At 46.7% G+C, this 19,145-nt stretch overlaps 1 protein-coding gene across 1 annotated transcript in view; it reads right to left on the minus strand.

Moving 5' to 3' along the window:
* PRKCA (protein kinase C alpha) overlaps window positions 1-19,145 on the minus strand; it is a 405,239-nt gene that overhangs the window by 70,411 nt on the left and 315,683 nt on the right. Inside the window, exons 6-8 of the mRNA XM_047831617.1 lie at window positions 18,953-19,109; window positions 17,746-17,880; window positions 17,396-17,492 (exon numbers count right to left, since the gene is read on the minus strand). Of these exons, the coding sequence (XP_047687573.1) occupies window positions 17,396-17,492; window positions 17,746-17,880; window positions 18,953-19,109 (389 nt within the window). The remainder of the gene's footprint in view (window positions 1-17,395; window positions 17,493-17,745; window positions 17,881-18,952; window positions 19,110-19,145) is intronic.

Below are 19,145 nucleotides of genomic sequence, written 5' to 3' on the forward strand. Positions count from 1 at the left end.
TCTGAGCCCAGACTTTGCAAGAAGCAGGGACAAGGAGGCAGGGAGGGCTGTGAGGGAACGGGGGAGTGGCCCCGGGGAGCCTCTGTGTTTCTCTTAAAGGTAGAAACACAGAACAATCCAGGAAATAATGAGAAATGATGATAGGCACAGGAGCGCAGAATTCAATAAAAAAGCCCATTGGGGAAATTCAGTTGGAGCTAAATGATCAGAAAATAGCAGCTCCTGAAATCAACTGAAGAAATAAAACACCAAAAACCCACAACCAAGCCATAACTGGCAATAAAGTCCACCTCCCTAGGGAAAGTTCCAGACACTTCCCTCCACTGCTGTCCAGCTGCTGCCGTAGAGGGTGAGCAGGACTGGGCATCCAGCGAACGAGGCCCAACCCCACCTCCTCAGTCAACACAAACAAAATGATCCTTTCCCCAATACTAGATATGTTTGCTTGCTCATTTTTTTTTTTATCACAAAATGTCTCTGACAGCAGTAAGCATTTTGAAAGTGGAGCTGACTGCAATTAAATTTAGCACAACGTTTCCGTGACCATTGATTTCACCCTATCTTCACTGAGAGTTTTAAGACCGAACCGGTTTTTAAAAACGAGGGACCTGATTATAGCTCAGTGGGACACCTGCTTCCCAGGCTAGCCACAGCTGCGCTGTCTGGGCTGCTTTCTGGGCCCCCTGGGGACACTGGCTGACAGGGAAGCTTGGGGACGCAAAAGGTGAGGAGCCTGTCCACTAGATGTGGACTGCAATACCAGTTACGGCACTGTTGACTTCTCTGAGGCCTCAGTTTCTTCATCTGTAAAATGGACTGAACGCCCCCACCTCCTCCTGTGTGGGGAACCCTCGCTTCCTACAGTGAAAGGGGCATAATCAGAGTTCAGTAGCTGCTGCCAGGCCAGAAGAGAGATTCCTCCACTGCACAGCAAGCAGAGAGGGGCAGAGATGAAGGAAAGGACATGCATGGGGAGGGGGATCCCCACCGCCCTAGGGGGACGTGGCCAAGCAGTCCACGCGTGTTTGCTTTAAGAGCTGGTCTGCAGGGCAGGAAGGGCCTTGGAGGAGGAGCTTTGGGGAGGGGGTGTGTGTGGCTCAGAACAGGAGGGTTGGGGGAGTGGGAAGGGGGGTGTTCCGTGCCTGGAAGTGGGTGGGGATCTTGAGTCCATAAGCTGGGGAGAGCCAGTAGAATTCAAATTCTTTCAGTTACTGTGATCCCACCGGTACCTACAGGCTGCTGGGGCCCAGGGAAATGTGGGCTACAAAAGGGACACCCCCAGTAAGAAATGAGACCATGGATGCTTCTCCCAGCTCCAGCCGCCAGTTTCCGTGCAAATCTGGCTGCCCACCCACGGCCGCTGGTGACAGTGGTGGGTCCTGCCTGCCTGCTTCTTCCCGGCGTGTCCACACAGAGGAATGGTCCCCGGGGAGCCGGCGGTGGGCTGATTACTGACAAGTCTATTCTCAGAAAGAGCCACTAGGTGAAGATTAGTTCACGCCCAAGCAAGCGATACCACCCTGCAAGCAGGTGTGAGCGATGACACCCCGTTTTCACTGCCTGCATCGGGGCACATTTCCAACAGGCAGGTGACATTCTCTTTCTCGGATAGCACGATCTGTGCTTCTTGTCCTGAGACCCATAACAAAAGGCACAGGAAACAAGATGTGTGCGTGGATGTAAAGCACGTGGGATAAGAGGCACTGCCGACACCTCCCGACACCGCTCTTCAGTGAACTCAGGACGGTCTCACTCGGTTGCTGCGTGTGGGGGGCCGGGGGGGCGGGTGCTAGCCTCTAGTGCACGGCCAGGTCCTCCCCACCCGGGGCCCGTGGGTGGTTCAGAAAACACGACAAAGGGTTCGTTTTAGCTTGGTGATGGCTTCTCAGAAAACAGCCATGCTTCCTTCCGTCTGGGAAGACCTCTGGTTCGGAACACCTGGGGCTGGGAAGAGGGAGGATGCTTAGGGTAGCAGCAGTGGCAACGCTGTTCTCACCATTTTTTAGATTTCCTCATTCAGTCCTCCCAACAGTCCTAGGAGACTGGTGCTTTTATCATCCCCGTTTTAGAGATGGAGAAACTGAGGCAAGAGAGATAAGCTAAGTGGCCCAAGGCGGCGGAGCTGGGATTTGAACCCCCAGGTAGCCCGGAGCTTAACCACTACATTGCTGCTTCCCTGCGGTGATACGGTGGGAGCCGTGCTGCCCAGCAGGTGGGGGCTGGGGATGGCAGTCCTTCTGAAGATGGGGACAGCCCCTCACTGCGAAGGAGCCATGGTTTACCCGCCAGGAGGGAGATCCAGAGACGTGAAGGCTTCCCCCTAATTTTCCTTCTTTGTCCTCTCCTTTCATTTCCCTTTCAGCCACATCTGAGTTTTGCCCCGGCACCTGGCTGTTCCTGCATGTTGTGAAATACAGCCCCATCACATGTATTTCTCCGTAGAACAACACAGTCTCCAAACTAATAACAAAGAGCATCACGTCACATAGGCAAGAGACACCTGGGTCACAGGAAGGACCTGACTCTGAGTCCCCAAGTGTGAATTCACTTCATCAGGGTAAGGTGTCCTTTGAAGTAACAGGTCATAAGATGACAGGTGATTTGTCTGTTTCTACGTAGGAACTGTCTCCACGTCCTGGAATGATCAAGAGGTGTTGGCTCACTCTGAGGGTGTAGGCAGGAGGTTTTCACTCTGGGAGAGGAAATCACTGGGTGGCTCGGCGTGTTCAGGTGTGGCCAACTTCTAAAGATGTTTCTCCAACGTGAACACACGGCATTGTGTGACAGCGTTTTAAACGTTTTAAAAGGCAAACAGGAGGGCAGCGACAAGAGCGACGAATCTTGGCAGATGCGAGCTTTCACACACGATAGTCACCACACTGTGTAAGACTCATTAAACCTCAAAGAATATGTTTTCTGTCCCGATTTTCAATAACTCGGGGTCACTAATCTCTTATGGCCCCCCAGGGGACACATCTCTAGTGTCCAGATACAGGCTCTACAGAGAGAAACTTGAAAAACATGACTTATTAGAGGTTTTCTTTAGTACGGTGTTTTAAAAAGGAGTATTATAGGTTGATTCTAGCTTAGGATCGGGTGTGGGATGTCTCCCTTGCGAATTTTTCACCCAAGCATTTGAACGTTTAGATTTTCCAGGTGTTTCCAATACGGATATGCTGGAACAGTCCAGAGTGGATTTCAATTATTAACAAAGGCAATACGTTGAAAACACAGCTGGTACCCGGCTCTAACCAGCTCCCCAAAAGAGAGTGGTGTTGTCAGAAATGATTACAGACAAGATTTCTGAAATCATTTACATGCAAGTTGCAAAGTTCCATTTGATAGTTTGGGGAGAGAATGGTTGATTAGGTCATGACCACGGAGTTGGAAAAAAAAAAAAAAAAAGAAAAAAAATGAAAAAAAGAAACGAAATTATAGTGAGTAGTATTAAGCCAGGCATTCAGAACATCAGAAAAATCTGATGATTTCAGCCCATGATATATTACACTACATCTTCCATATATAAACACGCACATGTAAGTACACCATATTGCTTGCATGCTTATGTAGATGTGGGTCTACAGAAAATTGCAAATGAGTCTTAACATGTGCTTGGAAATATATACTAACAGAAGGAAAAGGGAAATGTGCTGTCAATTTAAAGATGCACTCTTTCTGTTCATTTGATGCTTTTTAAATTTTACAGACGGGAATTTATCTTTAATCACGGAGAGGAGGTTTCAAGATTTCCTTGGTATAATCTTAAATGAACCTAATCTGAAGAGTGAGGAGGGCTCGTATACTCTCTGGGCGATGTGCGAGGAACGTTTTTCCTCACTGGAGGGCCGTGGCCATCGGGACGGGAGCATATGAGCTAGGACACAAGTAAGCATAAGGTTCAAGCCACCAGAACATACAGTGCATCCTTAAGAGTGGAGAGCATGGCCGGGGGGCTCAGGCTTCGCAGCCACAAAAACCAGGGCGGATGTTTTTGTGGAAGGGAAGATGGAAAAGGACCGAGTGGAGGGAGAACTACCTTCAAGAAGCGGACATAACATCCCTGTAAGAGACAGGAGAAGAAGAAAAACTGCTAGGTTAGTAGGGAAAACGCTACACACACAGGACAACAATTAGCACGAGAAAAATAAAGACTGAGTACAAAACGCCGCAGGCTCCACGTACAACGCACACACAGCGCGTGGGGCAGAGACAGCCCAGGACGTGGCGTGAGGGTCCAGGACAGAAGGAGGAGAACCTTCAGGCGGGCACTGCTCTGGGTCCCTGGCAGCTGCAGGTTTGATTTGGCCCTTGGAGGGGTGGGAACTAACACCTTCTTGTCGTATGAGAGAATGGAAGGACTTGGGTCAGACCACATGGATCCAAGGCCCGTCTCTCTCCTCCTTGTGGCTTTTATGTGGCCAGGCATGACATCATGTCAGACGGCTCCACTACAGTCATGGACGCTTCTTCTGCTTTTGGCTGATCCATATGATGGAGCAATGGGGTCTCTGGTTTGTCAAGTGTCTGAGGTAGCACACAGCTAGGGACCCAAGGATTTAACACAAGGGTCGCCGCTCTTCATTAAATCAGAGTCAAGCCAAACCCACTTACCATGAAAACTATCACTGATAGAACTAATTTTTTCCCCCCCCTTGATGATTCAGAAGACTGTTCGGTACCTTGAAGAGCCCAAGGTTAACTGGTGAAACAGGCTGGGCGGCTGGTTAACCATGTTCTGGTTGACCGAATGCCATTGGTAAGGAGGTTTTGGTACTTCTTTTCATCTTTCAATTTCTGTCTTTAGAAAAGCCCACCATGACTGGATAACTTTAGTTTCTCAAGTACTCATGTGAGAAAAGTAAACTGAAACCATTTTAACAGAAAACTTTATATGAGGAGTCATGAGATTAATCCTACAAATTCATACAGAGTGTGAGTCTGCTTCCGGGAGAAAATGTGAGAAAGAGGCTGGTTTTCTGAACCTCAATTCCACAGCCTGAAAGGGTCACCACATCCATGAACAGAGAGGCGATCAGAGACAGATGACACTTTGTGCCCAGAAGGCTTTGTCTACTAAAATAGGAAGCTGGTCAAATAGGACTTTTACACCTCTTTGGGCAGGTATGGATAGATTAGCTTCGGTTACATCTTATAATTACGGGCACTTTAAATCTGTAATCACATATCTATTTATAATTGTTCTCAAAATAGACCATTTTATTCCAATCCCAAAAGCTCTACTTTAGGCCAGAGATCTTCATCCACATCAAGATTAAAGGAAACTAACAATAGCAACAAAAACATCCTTATTGAAATGGTGGTGGTGTTTCCAAGAACCTTGGAGGGAATTTAATCGGGCATTTCTATCTCTCCTGCACCTTTCTGAAAGAGTTGCCTGATCTTTGCTTGAATACCTGGAGGTACAGAGGACTCCACATTGGCCAAGATGCCCTGAATAGTATGCCTTCAGAAGGGTCCTACCTCCAGATCCCATCTGTAATAGGTCACCTTCTGCAAGGAGACAAAAATCCCCCAGCAGACACACTTTGATCCTGTGACAGGCAGCCTCACAGTCTTCCAGCAACCACTAGGCAGTTGTTCTGAGACTCCACTGGACCTAGAGAGACCCCTAAGCCATTTCATGCTTGGAACATGACAAACGAACCCAAATCTTTTTTTTGGGGAAAAAAAAAGTCGAAGAAAGGCTTAAGAAGTGAATCAGCCAGACTCCCACAGACCCTCTCGCTCCACACATCCAGGACCACTCTGAGGGGACACATGTTGGATGCCTGGGTGTCGGATGGGTGATGAGGAAGCAAAACGCCTCTGGGCAAAGCGGAGACAGTGCCTGTCTGAGAGCTGCCTAAACGTCTACTCCCTGGTTGTCAATAACGGCCACGACAGCCACGCAGTTCATGGAGCTCCTGAGCCACGGCCCTGCCTCCATCAGCTCCCTAGACACATGGGCTCAGACACCCTCCCCTTGGCTGTCAACAAAAGCCGAATGGCTCCTGACGTTTAGATCCTGAAGCATTTGCAAGCAGGGCTTGAGGCTCTCGCTCTGGAGACCTGAAGGTGACAAGTCTTACAGGCGACTCCAGCACAAGGAAACCTCAGATGGGTTTGAAAGGCTTGAGACTTCTGTAAATGAGGGTAGGCTTTGGAAAGCTTGAGATGGAGGGGAGGGGAAGGGAGGGTCTTTTCAAGGGAAAGCCAGTTCCAAGGTGCGTGTGAGAGCAGGACATGTGCGTGAAGGGGGTGGGAGCGTGGTGTCACGGGGAGGGCGACGGAGAAGAGTCAGGGGCTCTGAGTCCTGCTAAAGACCAGCTCGGCGAAGTCCCTTCTGTGCTTTTGTTTTCTCATCAAAAAAGATAATTTTAAACACCTCTGCCACTTGTAATATTCTCTTACTGCATTACCAACGTTTTCTGTAAAGGACCAGGCAGCATGTGCTTTAGGCTTTGTAGACCCTTCAACGTCTACTGCAGGGCCACAGCCCTGGCCTTGCAGCATGAAAGCAGCCACTGCCAATGAAGGAATGAACGCGGTTGTGTTAACAGACTCTGTGGACACTGAAATATGAATTCCACCTAGTTTTCAGGTGTTGCGAATCTCAAGCTTAAAAAATCATTTAAAATATTAAAATCATGCATGGGCCAGACCCCAGCGGGTGGGTGGGTGCGATGCCTGTCCCACTTAATTAGGATGCTGGGTGTAATGGAGTCTGGCCTTGTCACCTCCACAGCCAGTGGAGAATATAAGCTTGTTCACTCACTCATCAACAGGTCACATCCTCTCCAAATGGCATTTTTCAAATCTTAAAGGGGATAGGAACGACCTGGCGATCTTGTGAAAATCAGATTCTGACTCAGTTAAGAGTCCAGGATGGGACCTGAGCCTCTGCGCTTTTAACAAGCTCCCAGATGCCGCTGGTCCCCGTACCACACTTGGAGCCGTGGGGATCTGGGGAGCACCAGAGTGGTCGCCGCTTTCTTTTTCAGGATTACCCAGGGAGTTCAGAATCCTTGGGACTGACCTCCCTAGGTCCCCAATTCTAATTCTTCGTAGGACTTGTTCCTCGGGAAAAACAGCGAACAGCATTATGTATGGGGTCACGCTTATTCTAGGCTTTCCTTTTTTAAGGGGCCTTAACTTCTTCTTTAGTGCTTAGGCTAAAACCATAGGGACCCGGGTCAGTGCTTGGGGGCCCCATGTTAGTGCCCCATGTCTGTGTTAGTGCCAAGAGACGCTGGCTCGATCTTCCTACCTTCCAGTTCCTGCCCTGCTAATCTCCTGTGGGTACCAGGGCCTGGTTTCACGTGGAGAGCTGCCTCTAACATTTCGTATTAGGCTTGCCCTGTTTATTGAGCCAGCAACATCCATCCATAAGGCCAACCCCATAGCTACAAACACAAGGCTTTTTGGGTCATTTCAGGAATCCGTTAGGGTGGAACAGACAACTGGAATCTTTTTCTGGTTTCCCAGCAAAGTCATTTCCGTAACAGAAATTAAGCTGAGAGCATGCTGCCAATGCTATGATAGAAATGCATTCACCCTCCCTTACAGACTAACCACAAATTCTCTGCAGTTGCTTTTGGAGGCTTTCTTGGAGTCTGCTAAGTTGAGCATTAGTGTTAACCTCTGTTGACAATGATCTAATGAATGCACGAAAATGATTTCCAACACTAAACCTTGCCTCATTTCAGTTTAAGGTTTGTTTCTAAGACAGAGCTGAACTACAAAGATTAAAATATCCTTCAACTGATGTGCATTTTATAGACTTTTCCCCCTTAATGTTGCACAGTTCAGAAATTAGTTAATTAAGCTATTTAAGGACCAAAATTAAAAAAAAAAAAGCAGAATCTATATTGGGGCACATAGATTTTCTGTTTTGTGTCCAAAAGGTCACTGGAAAGTACTCAGGTTTCCATAGTAACAGTAGCAGGCCCGATCAAATCAGCAAATAGCTACAATTTATCTGAGGGTCTCCAATGAACTATTTCCTTTTTTCTCATCCACAGAAGAACATCCTGAATTAGATAAAGTCTTCAAAGACAATGGAGGCTTTCGGAAAATCCAATTTCAGCAACAGTAAACAGGAAAATGCTTGCTTGCTCTATCCACATAAAACCTGGCAACGGAGACTCATCTGTGTTGATTTAAATACTTTCACAGTAAGCGGATCATATTAATTTGTTAATCAGTAACAGGGATAATCTCAAAATGTTTCTCCGGAATAAATAAAAGGAGATACAATGTGTGATCTTAGGGCAATTTGTAGCGTCTTCAGGGGGATACTTCTTTCTAGTAGTTTCTGGACCTCTATCCCTAACCCCACTCTAATGGAGCATGCTTGTCAATTTTACGTTGTCTGCTTCTGCTTTAGATCCTGATATGCTTCTGAATGGTCACAAAAACTGTGAAGGCACAGACATCAGTGAAGCCGCTGCTAATCCTGCTTTAGATTCTGACCAATGGACATTTTGCAGAACCTATTCAAACAAATAAAACACTCCAAATAAAACATTTCAGCCATGGAAAGTTGAGTGTCACCTTGTTTCCAAAATATGTTAAAATTAACGTGGCTCACAGGTTCAGAGCCCTTAGGTAACACTTTTAGTAAAGTCCAGGAGGTAAAGCATCTTTGTGACTAGAAGAGAGAGCCAGATTAGAACTCTGCTTCCAGCTTTCCAACTGACCAGAGATTCTCCATAGATTTCGCTGACTTCTGGAGCTACTATTAGAAACGTGTATCATCAAATTACTCGGTAACTCAAATATCACCTCAGCTTTGTTACATCCTTCTCTCTACTAATTACTTGGCCATGCCAATCAAACAAACAAACCCCAAACCAAAAAACAGCAAACAAAACTTATCTGGGCCCAGCAACATGCCCTGCATCTTGAGAGAATCTACTTTCTGAAATCTGGTTCTTTTGGATAGTGATGATTCAGAAGCCCAGGAAAAATACATTAGAAAGTCACTGGTTTTGCATTTTAGTCCCCACCCCATAACAAACTGTTCTTTATTGAGAGGAATGTTCTAGACTAGCCCTAACAGAAATACCAGGTGAGATACATATGTAAATTTAAGTTTCCTAGTCACCTCCTCATTAAAAATTTAACCAACTAAAGCAACTAACCAACTAAAGCAACTAATTTAACCAACTAAAGCAACTAACCAACTAACCCAACTAATTTCAATAATATGTTTAATACTGATATATAAAAGTATATAATAAAATAGCAGATTTGTTAATTATATAGTTAACCCAATATACCCAAGATATTATTTCAGCATACAATCAATATATTGCTTATTATTGAGGTATTTTATACTCTCTTCTTTTTCCGGAGTCCTTGAAATCCAATGTGTACTTCATACACAGAGCACATCTCACCTCAGACTGGCCATATTTTCAGTGCTCGATGGGCACATACGGCCAGCGGCTGCTGAATTAATCAGCACGGCCTTAGAGGATTTTCAAGGTATGGGAAAATGCAGCTATTTACTCCTTGAAATTTAAGATTCTGTGATTGTTATTTTTAAATTTCTAAAAAAATGTTTATTTTGAGAGAGAGAGAGAGAGAGAGACAGAGAGAGACAGAGAGAGAAAGCGTGAGCAAGGGGAGGGGCAGACTGAGGGGGAGAGAGAATCTCAAGCAGGCTCCGCACGGTCAGCACACAGCCCGGCCCCATGAACCGCGAGATCATGACCTGAGCTGAGATCAAGAGCCGGACGCTTAACTGACTGAGCCACCCAGGCGCCCCGGGGTTATGTGATTATCTAGCTGATGATGCGTTCAAACCGGCAGAGATGAATAAGCTTGGTTCCTATGGGCTGACCTGATTCCATGGGTAGAAGAATGTCTCGTGTTCCTTGACCACCTGAAGATAAAGGCTGTACAGATGAGGAGTGAGGTGACGGTCTGTAATTGGGGAGAATGAGAGTTATTCTAAGGGTGGCAATGTGAGGTCCTGGGCAGAGCACAGAGGATGCACGGACAGGGGTCAGGCCGAGGGTGGCATTGGCCAAGCTGCCAATCGGGGAAGCATTCAAGTTCAAACAACCCTGAAATGCTGCCTGTGAGCCACGCCCATGGGAAACTGAGCCAAAGCAGCGACGGGCTGGGAAGCCTGCCGCTAAAGGTATCACGAGAGAACTGGAGTTAAGTTTCAGGCTCTAGAAAGCAGTGAATGTGGGGACAATCAATCTACTGGTTCTCAGGAATGACTCCTTGACAAAACTTCTCAAATGCTCTTGCCTCTCTGTAGCACCTCTTTGCACATACAAGTATAGTGTCAGAGTTTGTAAGTTTTCATAAATGTAAGTAAAAAAAAAAAAAAACAAACCTGAGTCTCTTTTATATAATCAGCCATAACGAACGCAAAAAAAGGAAAAAAAAAAAAGTCCTAGCTAACATTTATTGAGCGCTTACTATATGCCCGGGACTAGGCTAAGCAACTTACACAAATGAGCTGAATGGATCGCCACAGCAATGCTATGCAGTAGGTACCATTACTGCCTCCATTTCACAGATTAAAGATCGGACAATTCAAGCATCTTATTCGAGGTTACTGCTAGGAAGCAGTACAGTGAGGATGTGGAGCCATGACTATTCCAAACTGTGTCCTCTTTCTAGAACACCATGCTGAAACGCAGAGTAACTGGCCCAAGTTCATGCGACCGGGATGTAGACAAGCCAGGATTTGAACCCCAGCAGCCTAACTCCCGGGCTGAGGCTCCCACCTCGGTGCAGGACCCCCTCTCAAAAAGGCAAGTGGTCTTAGGGCTCAGCACAGAAACTGCCTGGAGCTTAGCGGTCACTCTCTGGGCTCACTGCCGATGTCATCTCTGTCCCCATCAGCATCCCACCTGCTGCTCCCAGGAAGGGACAGGATGGCAGCTCGTAGTCAAGACCTCGCCCCAAGAGCCACTGCCGTACTTCACACTTGGTCATGAATTTCTCTTCAGAGAACTCGGCGAGTGTTTCTCTAGGGAGAGCGCACCCGCATTTCAGGCGACACGGCAAGTTCAATACATTCGGCTTGTCCTCTTGAATCCCGACGCTCCCGAGGGCTATCTGTGCTGGATCATTCGCCAGCTCTCTAATGGGACACTGCTTTCCATTATTTTCTGACAACAGAAATACTCCACGGCAGACAAAGCCCAAAGTGCATTGCTTCTTAACCATCTTAATTCTGCTATGAATGTGTCTGTTTTGCTTTTTAACTTTCGTTTTTTCCTATTAGATTTGAACTTTCCCTGGAGTTCCTACTCCAGCAGTGGATGCCAAGTACGGAACGAGGTGCTTCGAGCTTCTCATCTTGTTCTACTTTAATTATCTGGAACAAAATGGTGAGAACGGCAAAATGCCTCGACAATCGGGCCAGGAGGTGCAGTCTCCTTTAAGGAAAGCTGCTGGACTTTTTTTTTTTACAGCAGAAATCTGCAATAACTGTAAACACGATGTGGGAGAGACAAGCGACCCCACTGGTAAAAATGAGTTCAAGTCCATCTGTAGTAGCAAGTCCTCAAAATACAAATTAGAGGTAGTAGCTGTGGTCCTGGAGCAAAATGGAAGTCGGCTTTTATTTCGTTAAATACTGAACTATGAAATGGGAAGAAGCAGGGAGTGGTTTCCATCTCCTGAGCCTGTGCTCAGGTGCTGTTGGCCCGGGGGGGCCGGGTCCAGGGCTCGGGCCATCAGCCTTACTGCTTCATTTCTCTATGAGGAGCCAAGACTAGGGAAGAAGGTCTTGGTTAGAAAGAAACTGCCCCAAGGGCGAGGGGCCAAGCCTTGGCGGAAAGGCTCTGCATCAGAGATGGGGATGTGGGGCGGGGATAAGACCCAGGCCACAGGCGGCTGGCTTCAGAGGAAGGGCCGGAGAGTGGTTGCACAGCACACGTCTCCTTTTCTCCTCTCCCAAACGTTCTCCCTGGTTCTTGATTCTAGGACAACCCCAACGCTGGAGGCAGATGTGGCCCAAAGGGCTCAGGAGAAGAGTCAACGAGTCTAATAAACACAGCACAAAAATGCTCAAGCTCACGAATGACCACGGAGACGGACCGAGGACAAGAAAGTCCCCTGGAAAGGTTTTAAAATGAAAAGATGTGGTCAGAAGTTACTCTCCTCCCAGGTGGGAAGCTGAATGCCGCACAGAACTCCCTAGGCATGGCTCAAGAGGAGAATGATTCAAATCCCAGATTTTGTAAAAGATCAAAACAGCAACGTGACAGCGACAGAAACGCTGGACTTGGCATGCGAACGCAATCACTAATAAACCAACTGTGCCATTTCTGTCTTTATCTGGATGAACAGTTAGCTGCTGCTGTGCTTAGGATGAAGCTTGGGTTCCGACGAGGGGTGGTTCGTGTCAAACATCTTTCAAATGTGCCCTTTTGAGTCTTGGCTCAGGGCCCGATACCAAATTATCGTACTGAGAAATGTCAGTGCACACAGACCCTTCAGCGTCAGACTCCACCTACTCCCCCGACAACTCCCCTGAAACCCCGTTGCGTCCAGAGATCACCTGACCTATAGTTACACAAAGTTCCCAATTTACACACACATCATGTTCTGGAAATCCATCGAAATGTAAATGAAGACGTTATTTTCCCCATAAAATTGACGTTATAAATGGTGGTAAAGTTCTCATCAATATGTCCCTACTTCATAATATGGCTGGAGCACAGGACACAGACCTTGCCAACCATTTAGAACACAATTTCAATATCAAAATTAATTTTTTTTTTTTTAGGGACGCTCCAGAAGTTAAAAAAAAAAAAAAAAAAAAAAAAAAAGCACCGTCCCTAACCTACTTTCTGCAATGACACATGTTGAGGGATGATGATAAAACACTTGCATAAAAAGTATGCTTTTAGGACGTTTCTAATGACAACCTAATTCGATCTTTAAAACAAGTACTATTATTATAATAAAATTAGTATAATTTATAATAAACTTAGTATAATAAAATTAGTATAATTAGTATAACATTAGTATAATAAAATACTATTATTATTCTCATTTACACTGAAGGGCACACCCAGGGAAGTCACATGGTTAATAACTGGCAGAACCAGGATCTGATTCTAACACAGAGTCCAGGGGTTAGTAAATGGCTCATGGACCAGATCTGGTCTGTCACCTGTTTTTACAAAGAGTGTTTTAATAGAACACAACCATGCCCTTTGGTGACATCCTTTCTGTGGCTGCTTTCGTGGCACAAAGGCAGAGTACGGTGCTTGAGACAGAGACCCTGAGGCCCGCAAAGCCTAAAATATTTACAGTGACCCTTTGCAGGAAGTCTGCTGAGCGAGGGCTAAGCCAGCCTCTGGACCACCTGTAAGGGAAGGCAGACCCTCTCTCCAAGGCTGGCCTTGAGCCTCATCGCAGGGAGTGGGGACCCAGAAGCGGGAGGAAGGAACCATAATCCTGGATCTGCTCTATAGTGAGAGGAGGTCCTGGAGAATCCCTGAGCAGCACAGGGGGTTCTAATATGCTTATTTCTCTATAGGCTCCCTGCTTTATTCCCAAAACCTGACACAGGGCCCAAAGGTACGGAGATAAGCCCCACAGACAGGAGGCACTGTTTGTTCTACTCATTGCTGGAAACTTACTATTGAACAAATGAACAGATATATAACTTGTGTTTGTGAATCAGGAACTATGTGTACTTTATTTGAAGACAAACATAGATCAGCTTAAAGACCCACAGATATACTTTCCATAAACACTGGGGCCAAGGTTCTGGCTTGTTTTGACTTTCGGGCAGATAAAGTGCTTGAGGGGGACAATGTGTTACAGAATCAGGTCATTTCCAACCATCTTGGGATTTCTTTGGCTCCTACAAGCTCTCCCCACTGATCATTCTGTTTGCCAGAGTTCCAGAATCAGCGATACATTAAAAACATTTCCCCCCACGTTATTGGATAAATACTAATGCGGTGGCAGAACTGTAAATGCTCATTTGTTTGGGTTTTTCCTCCATCAGATTGGATGGCTTTTGGTTTTTGGAAGAGGATTTGAAAACCACACGTAGTTAACTCTTTCCAGAAAACAGAGCTGGTCATGGAAAGAATCACCCCGCGGACTAGATGGTACACAATGCCACCGAGTCCTGCCAATTCCTGAAAGGATGAGTCATCATGCTGTCTTTTCCCCAGTCATGATTCACCACTGAACTTCAAAGTCAACATTTCAGCTGAATCATACCGTTACCAGAGGGTGGCAAAGTATCTCGTATCTCTGAAAGAGCGGGTGGAGGAGAAAAGGATTCAGATGCTGGAAAGCCAGTCAGGATGGCAAGTACGTGGAGAGACGCGTACAAAGAAGGGAGTCTGCAGACGCCAGGCAGCAGTCATACCATGGCTGGGGGCGGAGAGGGAGGAAGTGGGGCGGGCATTAGAGGAAGTTCCCCAAATTGCACTTGGTGCAGGTGGCACCCCGCCTGGGAATGCTGGCTGTCACCTAGAACTGCTCAAATGCGGACACGGCCCTTCTGCCTTGGCACGCGGCTTCCCAACAGCTGGATCCGGGGGAAATAATGCCAGTTTCACACTGACGGACCTCAACAGAACACCGTTACACGATAACTCCTGTCTGAAATCAGATCTGGATATTGTTTTTAAAATACGACACAACAGTTGGTTGAGGGCCCGACTTCGGTTGAGGTCACGATCTCGCGGCGCGTGAGTTCGAGCCCCGCGTCGGGCTCTGCGCTGACGGCTCGGAGCCTGGAGCCTGCTTCCGATGCTGTGTCTCCCTCTCTCTCTGCCCCTGCCCCCTGGCTCGTGCTCTGTCTCTCTTCTCTCTCGAAAATAAATATAATATTTTGTTATAACTATATAATTTTATAAACTATAAGTATCTTAAAAATACAACACAACAGTGGTCATAAAATTCTCAGCATCTTCTTGACACCGCTATTGAGTGGCTTTACTGCCTGGTCGCCTGCAACTCTCAGTAAAACGAGCTCATGCAGTTCCAGTGAAGTCTAAGGAAGCTGAGAGATGTTTAAAGAAGAAGCCAGAACGCAGCTCACATGGGTGCTCTGGGCACAGAAGTCTGTAAGCTGGACGGCAGAGGCTCTGGCCCTCTGTTGCACTTGGCCTTGGGCTCGCAGAACTCCGGTGCAAAGTGCACTGCCGGGAGGGAGAAGAGCGACCGGCATGACACATGTGGCCTCTAACTGGCTTCTAGAGAGAAACGCAATTCTGGCCTCGAGCCCTCACACCCGGCCCCTTGTGATTTTTGAGTTTGGAACTCTGACCTTTATAAAAAGCTACACTCACTGCCCAGAAAAACAGGAAGGTTACTCACCAGGAAGCCAAGGAAATGAAGCATAAAAAGTGGGTCAATATTTCTCTGTCAGTAAAGCCAAGTCTTGGGTATTTCCAAGAGAGACGCCATCATGATGCCTCAGTACTGTTCTGCCCTCAACTGCATCCTATACCAGCAGATCCTGACCCGTTGATTGCTGATGATCTACACCTATAGCTTGAACGTCAGCAAGGCTCCGTTCAGCTTTTCGGCTCTTTCCCTGCCTGAGACGTAGGAGTAGTGCCCGCACTCGGCAGCCCAGAAGTCTCTGGAAGGATTCAGCCCTCACAGAGGCGGTGTGATGCTGGGGATGGGGCTCCTGTCCTCAGCTCGGGGGAGGGGAGGGGCGGAGTGAAGGTGGGAGTAGTCGATGCAGCAAGTGAAGGAAAAAATAAATAGAAAAGCAGCTATGCCTGGCATAGATGCTTGAAGCTACCCCAAGCCTCACCCATCTCTGCACTTGAATGCCTCTAAGTATTACAAGGCCCCTTCGCAAAAAACTTCATTATAAATAAACATAAACATATGTTATAAATTAATTATATATTATATTTATAAATAAAAATAAATATATACATGTGTGTGTATATATATATGTCCCCCTATATTTTTTAGGAGCAGGATTACAAGCTGATTTCCACTGGCTGAATTTTACCTGTGTTTACACCAATAGACGTGTGTTTGACCTACACCAAGCTGAGTTTTAATGAGCTGCCAATATTAAAAGAACTCAGAAGATGTCGTATCAAACCATCTGGATTCTTGGCTTCTCTTGAAGAACCAGAAGGTCTGGTGGCCAGAAGGTCCCTCATTTGTGTGTGGCAGCAGTCAATGGGTGCTGAGTAACAGCGGCCACCTTTAGACCCAGTCCACACCCTACTGTCTGTCACCAGTCCTGAGGCCTGCTGTCCCTTGCCACGGACTGCTGTTTCTTGCCATTGACTTATACCATGTATGACTCCTTCAGCCTTCTGAAGGCATCCGGGCTCAGCCCTGACCTTAAGCATTTGCCATCAGCATCCACTTCAACCAAGTACCAGCGTAACAGAAGCACTCTGAACATTTTTATGTGCCTAGGAATTCATTCTACCTCCATATGACCTACGTGTTTCTTTAGCGCAAACTTTTACTTGAGAGAAGGGAACGACGGAGGGAGGAAAAGAAAACCATCTGCACCTCATTAGTGTCAGTATTTTCAGTAACAGTTCAAGTATCTGTACACCTCTGTGTGTGTGTGTGTGTGTGTGTGTGTGTGTGTGTGTGTTTCTTCAGGGTACGGGAATTTCCGGGAATCCTAATTAGCCTGAAGAAGAGAAAGATTCAAAAAGAAATGAACCAGTGACACACACTGGTATGGTTACTGTACGAATGCCTCAAACAGCCAAAGTGCAGGTGATTAGAGGAAACAGAAAAGATTAAAAGCTGTGACCTGGAAAGTAAGGCAGGTGCTTAAAGAACATTCGTTAAGAGCGGAGGTGTCTGGAAAGTGAAGAGAAGTACAGACAGAGAGGAGAAGAGAAAGAGGGAAGTGAGGAGGAGAGGGAGAGCACAGCAGGACAGGGAGGTGAGACAGATGAATCTGGGACGGAAGGCAAACACAGACCCTCACTGGGAAGGAGACAACGAGCTGGCCTTTTCTAAAGGTCTGGAGCAAAAATGAAGGTGCTGGCTTCATAGCTTAATCACACCCAAACCACCGCCCGAGCTAATGCCAGAGTGTCCCCCTGCCATTTGGAGAAGCACAGTCCTTCTTTCCAGGAGAACACTGCACTTGGAACACTGCCTGTCTCCCCACGGACGTGCCAGCCAATTTCTTATGCAGAAATCACCCGTGCTTATTTCTGGGATAGTTCTGGTCTCTGTTCTCTAAAATGATAATCAGGCCTAGAATGTGAACACAGCTTGCCAAGGAAGGCGATTAGGCGGCATTTCTGTTCTTAAATATGGAAAAAGATGAACACTTAAGTTGCTTTTTGTCTTCCAGCAGTGTGACCACAAACCCCGGCCCTGCCTGAGGTCAAGCTTTCCAAAGGAAAGGCCGTTCCTGCCATTTCATTGATGTCCTCACCTCGAATTTCTGCCTGAGCTCCACGTTTCCTTCTTCATCTCCTTCTGGAATGGGTACGTTGTAGTACTCACCTTCTTCTTGGTTAAGCAACTTGTACCTTTGGGAGACACAGAGGGAAGGAGAGTTAGGAACGCCACATTTGGGCCGCTACGGATTCAGCAACATCTCTCCTTCCACCTCTAGACCGGCTGTTTCTGAAATGCATCCTGTGGGGAGACCACAGCCAGATAACCTCACAGTCAATGGTCATTTCAGGCCAAAGCCAGTTTGCTGAATCTCTAAGGGCTCTCGCGTTTAGAGACTATTAACCTTTGGATGACACGGACATATACAACCTTGGGCATCCTTACCATCCACTGGCCGGTATCTTCATCAGCTCCGAGACTCCAAAGGAAAGGGATCCCATGAAATCGTTCCTTGTGGTTCGATCCCAGTCCCAGATTTCTACGGACAGCCGTCGGTCTTTGTCAGAAGGTTTCAATTTGCTACAAGAGAGCACACGTGCACACGCACAAGGTTATCTAGACCGTCGCTTCCTGGGAGATGCCACGTGCTCATGATAGGAGTCTGACATTCAAACAACAATAGTATATTCAGTTCTCTTCCTGTGGCTCCCCACTGCCAACAGAGTACCAGGCCATGGCAGTCAAAGCTCCAGACTAGCAGTTAGCAAACTAGGACCCACAGGCCAAATCTGGCCCACAGCTTGTTTTTGTAAATAAAGTTTTATTGGAAAATAGCCATGACAATTTGTGTATATATCGTCTATGAATGCTTTTGACTTGAGAACAGCAGAGTTGTGTGGTTGCAACAGAGACTGTATGACCCATGAAGTCTAAGACATTCACTATCCGGCCCTTTGTAGAGCAAAGCTTGTCAACTTCCGTTCTACAGAAAAGAGCTCCCTTTGGGGTTGTCCACACATAAACCTCTTCCCGCGTGTCCTAGTCTACAAGGTCTGTCACTTGCTTGTGCTCGGCTGCAGGCAGTGCTTTCTCTCAACCCTGACGGTTTTATGCCTCCTCCCGCTGCCTCCTTCCTTCTTTCTCCTTCTACCCTCTCTGCCTCTGAAATCCTGGCACTCCTTTAAACCCCATTTTAAACGTCACCTCCTCCAAGAAGTCTTCCCTGTTGAAAGGTGAGGGTGATTTTTCCATTTCAGTGGTGACAGCATTTGACTCCTGTATTCCAGGTTTTAACAATTATTATTTAAATTCTTACCTTCCCCTAAACCTCCAAAGAACTTAAGTCCATCAAGAGGCGGACACACTTTATACTTTTATACACTGTGTGTTTAACATGAAAGTATTTTTTGTACAGGGTAGGTTCTGATGCTATTTGGGGCCTGCATTACGTAACCCCCGGTAAACCAAATTACCATCCACCAAACAGCGGTGACAGCAGCGACCTCTTAGCAGTGGTCTGAGGTAGTCTCAGTAATGGAGCCATGTTTAAAGGCATTTACAACAGGCCCACCTCGTTACCTCTCACAGTGAGGTGGGCAGCTCTGTGATGCGTAGGGAGGGAATTCAATCAAGAGGGAAAGACAAAACTTACAACGTGAAGGACTCATTCCACTGGGGGTTCAGTGTGGAGCGGATGGTTTTGGTCTTCTGCTTGCTCTCGTTCTTGGGATCAGGAATGAGTTTCAGCTTCACGTAAGGATCTGAAAGCCCATTTGGATCCATAGGAATTAGATTTTTTGCATCTCGTACTGTGGAGAGAAAAAGAAAAAAAAAAAACATCAAAT

This window comes from Prionailurus viverrinus, chromosome E1 (genome assembly GCF_022837055.1).
Source record: "Prionailurus viverrinus isolate Anna chromosome E1, UM_Priviv_1.0, whole genome shotgun sequence".
Classification (NCBI taxonomy): domain Eukaryota; kingdom Metazoa; phylum Chordata; class Mammalia; order Carnivora; family Felidae; genus Prionailurus; species Prionailurus viverrinus.